General features: G+C 31.0%; 1 protein-coding gene across 1 annotated transcript in view; it reads right to left on the reverse strand.

The window, feature by feature from the left end:
- LOC126770129 (neuronal acetylcholine receptor subunit alpha-7) overlaps positions 1–10908 on the reverse strand; it is a 112023-nt gene extending 101115 nt beyond the window's left edge. Inside the window, exon 1 of the mRNA XM_050489298.1 lies at positions 10845–10908. Coding sequence (XP_050345255.1) covers positions 10845–10890 — 46 coding nt within the window. The 5' untranslated portion in view covers positions 10891–10908. The remainder of the gene's footprint in view (positions 1–10844) is intronic.
- Positions 10909–12117: the final 1209 nt, after the last annotated feature.

The following is a 12117-nucleotide window of genomic DNA, read 5'->3' on the forward strand; positions in this document are numbered from 1 at the left end:
CTATTTAATAAAGGTGTGTTATCATAATAACTATATTAATTTTTTTAATATTTAATGTTTTTTTTTTTAATTAAAGAGAGTAAGCAGTAAGTAAACTTCGTATCTTTTAGTTTTCCTTATTTCAATTACTTGGTAGAATATCTGGCATACCGAGAACGCTAATTGAAAGCCTTTAAAACCGACCGCAGACTTTACGGTCCCTCGAATGGTGAGACATTCATGTAGCATGTGGCATGTGACAGAACTTACTGATTTAAATTTTCTTCTAAATTTAATAAATATACATGCTAAAATTTTAAAATATTTACGTAGGCCTTGAAATTTGACTTATATCGCGCCCAAAGTCAAAAATGAATGTTAACTTCAATAAAATTTCATAAACTTTGAATTAATATTTAAAATAATTCGGCGCTAAAGGTAAATCTTTTTGACGTTTAAATTGAGAAATTTCAATCCAAATGACTTCAAAATAACATTGAGCGTTTTTAATTCACTAATGAGGTGCACTAAAGCCGAGTAATGCTTAATTCCGGTTTCATATTTCCTTTGGGAAGCCTAAGAAGTTGACGCCGTCAAAGAGGAAAAAATTCTTTGTGGATACCGTGAAGCTGTAATTTGTAGGACATTTTAGCTTATCTCAGAGACGTTGCAAGAAAATACTAATTATAATCCTCGCGGCAATTAAAGACAGTTCGAGTAATTAGACCCAGCTTTTGTATTTCATTCATTAATTTTAGATTACCGAATATCGATTAAAACGGGAATCGATAACAGGCTTTAAGCAAATTTGGCAATGAATGGAGATATTTTTCAAAGTGTAAATCATGAATAGGCCTTTCATTTGATTTTCAATCAGTGTGTATCAATTATCGTTACTAAAATATATTTATTTATTAATATGTGTGTATATTAGCGTCGATTTCAAGTAACCATTTAACGTGTATTATATTACATGGTTGCTCGTAATTTAGAAATTGTTGCTCCCTTAACGCATCTCTGACCAATAGTTGTGCGGTAGCTTATTTTCGTTTATATTTTAATTTTAGTTTTTGGAGTGCAATATTGGATTTAATAACTTATTTTTTATAATTGTATCTAACTGTCATACTCTTTGTAGACATTTGACAACATGTATGCAAATTTTTTTAAGTAGTTAAGGTGTGTAAACGTAACAAACAAACTTTCGCATTTATAATATTAGTAACGATGTTGCTATATAGCTCCAAGATTCTTTCTAAATTTCACTTAATCTTCTATTCGATTCTAAAATAAATATTTCGTACAAAAAAATCCTTACAAACATTGTGACTATTTAAAATTAAACAAAGCAACACCGCGTTTTGTTTTTAAGCGTTTTCACAGCTTGTTGCACAGCGACTTATCGCTTGAACTGTACCGCTCTGTTTTTCATTTAAAAACAATTCTGTGCCATTATTTTTGATATCATCCCAATTTAATAAAACTTAACTAAGTGTACACCAGACTCGATGTATCATTGAATTTTTCTCAAGTATTTTGTCACAGAGGTGTCTTATCTAACAATATAAGTATATCGAATTTTGTTGGAAATCTAGAAGTTTACTGTACAATACAAATACTAAAATTAACTTGATAATAAATCTAAATACAAAAATATATATTGTTTTATCTAGTTGGCAAATAAGCCACAAAATCTACAGAATATAACATTTGCATTTACGTTTTTATTTTCCAATTGAATTATTCCGCAATATTAAATGCTGAAACAAAACCAATATTAGCTGTGACTAAAAATCAGGTCATAAAGTTGCAAAAAAAAATTGTTTCCAGTGAATTGGTAAGTCAATACCAATTAGTGTGATTCCAGCGTAAACAGTGGATTGAATAATTCGCGTCGATGTTGTTTGGCTTGCTTAAATTCACCGCAAGTTAATCCGCGGTCTGTTTTTAATTCGCGGCTCTCAGTTGCTTAACAAATTTTTTTATCGTTCAAGTCCATTCAGGCTATTCATATAATATTCAATACGTTCGCAGGAAAACTAAAATACTGACTAAAGGTTTAGTGAATTCGTATGAAATTTTAAAACTTTGTACCTTTTTACGTTTTATATTTTTGATTTGTAAGAAAAATTGTATCCACATTGTAAAAAATATTTATTTGTTAAAAATGATAAAGCAGCTTGATAGCATTATATGAATATTACATATTTGGATAAAAAAATAAGACTTTATTATCGTTTAGTCAAGCAATGTCTAAAAATATTTAAAAAAAATACTGCACACATACAAGCAATTATTTCATCGAGCATAAGAACGGTAACGAAGGGTTCTTATGTAGATAAACACGGCCTTAATTACTTTTAGGTTTTGAGCTAAACAACGTTTACATTACGATGGGAACAATTTATTGAGAAGAGGTCTGCCGGAGCTCCGAGCTCACCCTGCAGCTACTTCGATTTGTGTCGAAAACGGCCATCACAGTGACTTTAGCCGGTTAGAATAAGACCTTATAAGACGGTTTCCCCCCAAGAATTTCCGCTTCGTGAAAACAAAATGATAAAACAATCCGGAATGTATACTATAATTATTATTATGTATAATTTTTGATAGTATAAGAATACCCCAGTAAAACAATCCTTCACAATAACTTTTAACACTTTATTCTCTTTCACACGTAACTTGTAATATAATATAATACTAATTAATATTTTACAATTCTATTACAAATTTTCATTGGAATTTGTACCATGTCTGACAACGATCAAGAGTAAATTTTTGCGTGTTTAATTTTTTATATCACGTAGCTTTTTTTCTGCTCAAGAATTTCCAACCAGTGTCAATTTACTTAAAAATATTACCATTGTTTTCTAAAACCTCAAAATAATTATTAAAAAACAGTGAACCTTACAATCGGTAGAAGAAATATTTTGTCATTGTATTATTTAATGTAAAATAATATATCTATAAATATAATAATCAATGAAATAACAGCTAAAATTTAATAATTTATAAAAACAATATAAAAACGAAAAATATAAATTATATTATTAGGTAGGACATTGTGACCTTATAAAATTGGCTCGAATAGTCAATATGACTATTCTTAATGTCTATTTATAAAACTTGTTTGACAATCATATCCAATCAACTAAGCTGCTTTGGATGAATTTAAGATGAAAAAAACTTAATTATGATTAGATATTCTTATTTTTATCGGCTTAAATATACTTGGAATCGAATTTTTTTATCATTTTACTTTCAGTCAGAACGTGTTGTAGAAAAATATAATTATAAACTGAATGATATATTTTTATTGTATCGAACAACAAAATTTATTTCAAATGGATAATCCAAGCACTCTGAAATCATAAAATAGTCCGAAGTCATTATAACATCTATTTCGTTTATATACGAACGGTCTTGTGACGTCAGCCTGACTACCAGATTTATTAAATAAATTAATGTTTTAGGGTACAAAGGCTCAACAGAAACTATAAGTGAGCGAACCCCTATTTAGTTATAATGACATACAAAATTCAGTCTAAGTCAGTTTGGTATTAAAAAAACTAATCTTGTAAATTATTAATGATTGCTATTTGTTTTGGGTTTTTATTTTGGATTATTGTAATTTTTTTTCTAAAACTTCTAGCGGGGTCTCCTCCATTTTATCGTGAATAGATTGAAATACGCTTATTAAATTTAGTACTTAAACTAAGTAAAAATATCATATACCATATTCCTTTCGAAAAAGGAATAAAGATTTCCTAACTTTATTATGTACTACAAGCATTTTTTGATTAATATAACATTTAATACAACACTATTCCACTTAACTACTAATATCCACTTCAATTTTACTTCCAGAGTTTTGATGACACAATACCGTTTTTTCGCGAATCCATAAGAACTATCAAAGATTATTTAAGATCTCGACCAATGAAATCGCGTCAATTCGATGTCAAAATTGTTTATTCGTCCTTACTCCTCTTGTGGAATAAACAAATAGCAGTTTTTTCGACTTATTCAAAAGTGAATTAAAAAGACAAATTAAGCACATGAAAATTCAATGAGTATTCTCCGATTTTGAGGCAACGATTAAGATTCCACTACTAGAACGCCTCGGCTGTTTTTCTTCATAGTAAAATAATTTATTATTTCATTATATGTTCAAATTGTATGCTGAATTATATAACATATTCACAGACTAAATAGAGGGAGAGAACTAACAGAATTACGTACAGTCATTGCCCGCCCTATCATGGTGAGTGGCCAACCCAATTTCCTAATTACATCGGCATAATTATTTATTGAACGGCAATGGGTATCGAAACGAAATAGAAGACAAATTAGATAAAGTTAAACAGTTTCCCCATTCGGGAAAAAATATTTTTATTTTATAGATGATTTATTATATATATATATAATAAATCATCTATAAAATATATATATATATATATATATAGTTAAATAGAAAAAGAGATTGTTTGCCTAAATGGTTTTAAGATCTCTATCACAGTAATTATACCACACTAATATTAAGATTATTAAAAACAAGCTGTTAATTTTTTTATTTCAAAACATTGAATAAGTGCTATTTCACTAGTTACAAATCGAAATGTTAGATTACTTCCATTTTCTTTTATATAATAATCAACATTCAATTCAATTGGTAAAGTCAATCTTTATCAATGGATCTAAAAATTTGGTAAATTAGAAATTCCTAAATGAATTTTCCAGAGGCACCATAACAAATAAAAATTCTACTATAAACAAGCTACAATAAAACTATTAAAATTTATTGAATGAGCCAGTTTAACAGCAGACACAAGGGATATAAGGGATGATTAGTATTTCTTAACGCGCCAATGTCTATGGGCGGGGGTGATCACTCACCGGTGGCTCAGTAGCACATTGCATACATGTATACGAATTATACTGCACATTATGTGCACATTAAACTGTTTAAAATATTATTTACAGGAAATTGTTTAAAAAAAAAAAAAGACGTTGAAAATAAAAATAGCGAGTATCATAGCTACGGTAGTTGTTATGAGAGCTTATGTAGTCGTTAAATATAATTTTTTACTCTAAGCAATGAGTACACTTTTGTTTATGGCACTTTGAATAAAGCTTTTAACACGTCATTATATACTTACTGCGTTTTATATATGACATATTTAAGCGATAAAGAGATTTTTTGTGTAAAAGTCGACACTCGAGTTTACAGACCTTTACGGAACATGATATTTCACTTACAAGTTAAAACAAGCACATTACTTTTTAAACGTATTTCTGTTTATACATCTGTCTTGTTTGCATTATGTATGAACTTAAGCACGGTCTACATTTCCAAAGCTACTTAACTTATTTTTTAAATCTTTTACATCAAAAATTAATTGTCAGACTGGATTTACACTTTTATTATTTTTCTTTTTAAGCTATATGTGTGTAAGAGTGTGTCTGCTAATCTTATTTATTTTACCTTTGTCCTGTATAATAGAAGACACGTAAGATATTAATAAGTTACCAAATTTAAACATATATTTACTTTGTATACACTGGCTGAAAAGTTTTTGAGTTCTCATGAGAAATATGCTTATGAATCTATTAATATACTCATTTAAATATTAACAAATGCGCGATAGTTAAGCTTAAATAGCTTCAAAATTAAACATAAAAATATGATTCAGATTTTTAAAAGGAAATCACGTACAATTATATCTTGTTTGAGCAAATTATAGCCACTTTTAGGTAGAATTAACTTTATTTCCATGTAGATACTTGTACTAAATATGTATACTGTCACTATAATGTCACAGAGTAGATAAAAAAATAGTTTTAGGTATTCTAGTGTTGCAAGGCGTGAATTCAAATATAACTTACATTCAACATATGTATAATTTCAACTGAACTTGTATTTATCATTAAATAATAATATTGAATGGTTTCGGACAAATCTATATCGCATATGAACAGCTAATGCTAAGCCCGATACAATAAGCTTACACAAAGGCTAGAAACAAAGCCGTCACCGACACTTAAAGCAGCTTAGACCAAATAAGATTATTAATCTGTTTATTCACTAAAGGCAAACTTCCTCTTAGATACAGAGCCAAATCATAATGAAGAAACACTAAACGTTCGTGTATTTCATAGCACTCTAATCCGTCCCGATATTATATTTAATATCTGACGATAATCGCTGACACTTAATTATATCACTCATCTGTCCACATTACTGAGTCAATATTCCGAAATGAAAAAAACACATCTTTGATCTACTACCATGATAACACTGGTGATCTTCCTATTAGCAGACAATGTAGTTGGATTTAAGGATATTGTATGTATGTATGTACCGCAAATCATTAAAGAGATATTATGATATCATAATATGAATACATGTTCAAAATCGCATGAAAAAAGGGACAAAAGATATAATTTAATTATTTAAAAAATAGACATACATATGCAATGTCATACCCAACTTTGAAAGTTGCAGCGATTGCCGTATACGGCCTGTTATACATTAGAAGTAACACTTGAATGACAGTGTATTTTTTATTGTATTATCTATTGTGGGCATTTTTGAATTTTTTTATATCAACATCTCTGGAAGTATTCTAAATAACGTGTAATCCCTTGACTCTCATAACATTATGTTTGCTTGTGATAGGGTAGAAAATTTTAAAAAATTGCAATAATATAAACTAATCATAGTACATATGATATACAAAGATATACAACATGAAAAATGGCAAAGTGATAAATATTGGTATAAAACCATTTAACTTGGCGACTTGAATAACGTTTTTTGAAGCATTTTAAGGCAAAGACGAATATTCTAATTTGACTTATACATCGTAGCAATATATATTTACGAATATCCATCCCTAACAGCAGGAGCGGTCGGCTACCACCGGCAATGACTAGAGCTACCGTAGAGAATAACGTTGATTTTATTACGTACGAAAACACATTTATATAATCTACTGGTGGTAGGGCTTTGTGCAAGCTCGTCTGGGTAGGTACCACCCACTCATCAGATATTCTACCGCAAAACAGCAATACTTGATATTGTTGTGTTCCGGTTTGAAGGGTGAGTGAGCCAGTGTAATTACAGGCACAAGGGACATAAAATCTTAGTTCTTAAAGTTTATGGCGCATTGGCTATAAGCGATGGTTGACGTTTCTTACAATGCCAATGTCTAAGGGCGTTTGGTGACCACTTACCATCAGGTGGCTCATATGCTCGTCCACCTTCCTATTCTATAATATATATATATATATATATATATATATATATATATATATATATATATATATATAAATATAAAAAGATTTTGGATAAACACTGTCTTGTCTAGTTAAAGTGCAACAAAAGTCGATTGTAGTTAAGTTAGGATTCGTACATTATTAAATAAGTGACTCACACAAAGAGAACTTTTCTAAGGACTTTTCTTGAGCTTTTGTATCGTAACTTAATCTTAATAAATAGACGTATGGTTTCGTGAACATACTTATCTCACCTTAACAAATTTGCACAAAATATTAAATTAATTATGTAACTAAACCTTTTATCAAGAGTAGTTTCTGGTAAAAAAACTTTATTTTATAATTAACAAGTTAAACAATCCACAAAATTCTATAGTTGATTCATTTGTGTATATGTTTACACTGTGCCTATGAATACTAATTTATACAGTTATAATTTATACCAGTATTAAACGAAAATTACCATAATTGTGCATTTATCGAAATGTTATTTAACATTAATATTAATTTTAAAAAGAACTGCGTCTGCCGTAATAGTTTTGTAAATAAAAAAAGTTATTGTATAAATAAAGTAAATAACGCTAAAATGTCTATGACAAATACGGGATTGTCAATGGAACGATTGTACGGATTATTACGTTCAAAATAACACGAGCGTGTTGAGCTCGGCTGTACACTAATGGCACAAAAATGATAGATGCTCTGCCAACACTATACCAGAAAGACCTGCTATAAATCTTTCCGAGAGGTATATTATATACATATCCTTATAGATATTTTGAAATGAGAACCTCGTGATGGTTTTTTCTATTTTCATTATTGAAGAAAACAATTTTTAAGTAATTTACTAAACATACATATAATTTCTAATGCAATACTATTATTAATATATTTAGAATACAGGCTACAGCGCTTTTTGTAGACTTATTTTCGCTAGTGGTAGCAGAACTATGAAACAATGGAAATACGATAAACTTCGCGTCGGAAAAAATTTTTTGTACAGCTGCAAACCAAAATACAAAGAGACGGATGAATTTCCAAAAACATACAGGTTTCAGTAACCGCTTGCAGCGAACCATTCCCGGAAACGTAAAATTGAAAATATTTTTATAAAACAGGCACTACTCTTAATATTACCGTTAAAATAACAACGGATTGCCTGCTGTGGAATTATTACCATTTTGTTTAAACTCCCTCGTTGATAAGTTGTTCAAAAATATAAGGTACTGTACGATTATAGCGTTACAAGTATTATGCTTTAAGAAAACAGTATTTTAATAGATTAATCGTTCCGGGTGATAAAACGAGGAGCAGGTCACACAGAGATCAGAATAGAAAAAAAAAACAATTTATAAAATTATCAACAGACCAGGTATCATGTATTAATATGAGTATTGGGCTGAGTCATAAAAAGAGAATGCAATCTGCTGAGATGCGAATAAAATGCTTGTACGGATTGAGTGATCGTAAACATGCAGGATTCATGCGTGATGAAGTACGTAAGAGGAAAGCTGAAAGGAAACAGATTATCGAGATGTGGACAATTAATGCAGTGGGCATGATGAATGTCATCTTACAAGAGTAGGTATAAATATGAATGGTTATCAAGAAGAACCTTAAAAAATTGGATGGACTGTGTGAGGATGTTGTCTGCAAGAAGGTAGTAACTGAATATACTCACTGAGCTGATCCCAAATGATTGAAATAAAACAATAAAAAAATTAGCTGCAGAGAGCCAAAAATCTCATTCTCGATGTGCTGACGATAAAAGGGAAAAAATATAAAATCGATTATCGATCGTAGTACCTTACTCGACAAAACGAATTAAAGTTAAAATGGAATTCACCCTGTCTGCCTTCATAATGTATGCCATCTTTATTACTCCGTATAAGATCAATTTGGAAAGTTTTTAGCTTTTCACGCAGTTGGGATCAAAGAGATTCATGTTATTGACACTTACCCAAATAGATATTTGAAACTTCGAGAAAAACAAGCACGAGTTTTATATTTACGTGATCCAAAAATTGTTAAATTTCGGACGAGAGAAATAAACCGTTGAGGTGCCTTAGTTGAATAGCGCCTTAGTTAGTTGAGTGATATGATGAGTTACTTGCCTTATCCTTAAAGGGTTTTATCTATCTTAGCAGTCTGTATCTTCATCTGTTCCTGTCACAAATCTATAGTTTCAATTACTCTCAACATGGCTAGCGGGCTACCTTTACCTTTGGTTTTATCCTTCAATAATATAAATAGACAAAGAATATAACATAATTAGCACATTTTTTTTAATTAGTGCTTTTTAATGAAAATAAAGAACTATTTAGTAGTAAACACTATTTCTGTATTTTCTCGTTAATATAATATTTTTATATATTTTTTTTTCTTTATCAAATATTTTCGCGTTTACTATACTGGTAACGAATATTATACTATATTTTTACGTATTTATGATATTTAATATAAAATATACGAAACATACATCACGAAACATTCTATTTTTGAATATTAAAATTATAAGAATTAAAGAGATTTTTTTTTTAAATATATATCAAGAGTATTATTTTATTGTTATATAGTGTTACCAAATAGGCAAAGTTCTGTAGCAATACGTGTTTTATATATGTTTCTTCATTTACTTTCCGCTGTATTATAAAAATGTACATTATTATAATTTGACTAGTTGGTAAATTAATTACAAATCTTACTCATATCTATACCTATGTATCATCATAGCAGCAAGAACAATTCTGAACAAAGAAAATTGTGATAAGCAACGCCTTTATTAGAATCGTACCTTTATGATAGTCATAAATAATAAAGACGTTGTCAAAAGTAAAATATAATAAAGGTACCCAGAATTTTCTAATAGAATATTAACATTTATCTAATTAATTAAAGCCCTTCAACTTTAGGTGTACACATACAGTGCTTAAGTTTATATCAAATATTAACAATTTATTCATGTGTAAGGGTTACAAAAGTATCATCACCACCATATCATGATGACCAGTTATTGAGCTATTTTCTGTTCCATCGAATCAAAAAAAGCTCAACTGACTTATAATCAATTTAGGAGATGAAAAATTTAATGTCATAATTAATGAATTGAACTTTAAAATAAAATATATCGGAGGTACTTTCAAGATGAGCATTTATTATTCCGTTTTTCGTGACTTTATAAGTTATTATTACATACATTTTTGTTTAATAAAGAGTATCACGATATCATATTAAAATTTAGTTTTATCGTAACAATAGAAAGAAAGGTGTTAGATGAACAATGGCAGTTATTTTAATCTATATAAGATTTTTATCTCTGTCGATTAGATGAGACATAATTATATTCTTCTATGTATATACGACGACAGGTAATATCATCCTATCGGTGCATCCTATCGGTGGTCGCTCATCAATCACGACGCCGAAGTTTACCTGACCTCGAAGCTCGTGGACCTCGAAATCTTACCAAATCCGAATAAAACATCCAGATCACTCACAACACCTTGCTTATTGGAATCGATTGATAAACAAACGCGGGGGCGCGGCAGACGCCTGTTGCGCGGACGAGGGCAACACGAGGGCGGACTCACCGGATATCAGGGCGAGCAGCGCCAAGGCCGCCAGCATAGGGGCCATGGCGGCGACGCGCGGGCATACCACACCCGCGCCCGCTGCGCTAGCACGCCGGGGCGCTCATGCGGCCTCCTTAAACGTACGGCGGCCGGCCCGAGCGGCGCTCGGCGCGGGACTGGGCTCGCCCGCCGCCTTCACCCCCCGAAGCACCCCTGCCTTCCCGACCCCCTCAACCCCGCCCGGCTGCGCAGCCTTCAGGTGCGCGCGACGCCGACCTGAGCCCTGCCCCTTGAAAAATCCTCCGATCTCAGATTAGGGCATTGTGTGGACCGACGACGTTGACTGTAAATGTTGATGTACAGGATGTTAGCGAAATAGGGCAGCGAGGCAAGGTCACTGCAGCCCTGGCCAAGAGCCCTGTAACCTTTATGCCCCTTTACAGCTCTTATGGCGAATACAATATTAATCAAAGTCCATCGTGGGTCTGCGGAGTTAATTTATCAAGATAAATAGTCAACGGCTTGGAAAATTTCAATCGATTTAAATAATAATGTTGTTTGCGGACAATTAGTGTTTTGAAGAGTATATTCTAGTTTATATTACAGCAATATTAATTAGCACATATTTATGAAATTTACATAAATATTTAATTTATATATAACATTTTTGGCAACAATTTCAATTCTTAAGTAAGAGCTCAAGTACCTACTACTTTTGTTTCAACACACGATTCAACAGCGCGCTGGAGTGAGTACACATCGTTACGATATATGCAACCTACATGTTCCATGTAGACACACAGGTAATTGTGTCGGCGAACCCGTTGTAGAGTAGATAATGTGTTTTTGAACACCGATCCTGTTACATGAGGTAGCATAGAAAAGAAACCTTTTATCAACTGCGAGAGTTTTCAAAAGCTGCCAGCATTAGCGTTTTACGTAAAACACTAAAGTCTACGAGTAGCTTTATAAATTAAATTACGACTTTTAAGAATTTTTTAAACCGATCATCTTGATAATCTTTTTTGTCTCGACGCTGACAAAATATTTTTAAAATGTTCAACTAATTAGTCTACGAGGACTTGAATCCAGACAATTATTCTATTTATCACAAGGTTTTGTTTTACAAATTTAGCAAAATAAAAAGACAAATATATATTCAATTATCAATTACTTTACGTATCGCATGTTTGATCGATTGTTTCAATTTACTGAAAGAAATCCGACAACAATTTCCCTGTTTCTTTTTTCTCGTTCATATTTCTTATAAATTATGAAATAATTTTATCTT

This window comes from Nymphalis io, chromosome 1 (genome assembly GCF_905147045.1).
Source record: "Nymphalis io chromosome 1, ilAglIoxx1.1, whole genome shotgun sequence".
NCBI classification, from domain to species: Eukaryota; Metazoa; Arthropoda; class Insecta; order Lepidoptera; family Nymphalidae; genus Nymphalis; species Nymphalis io.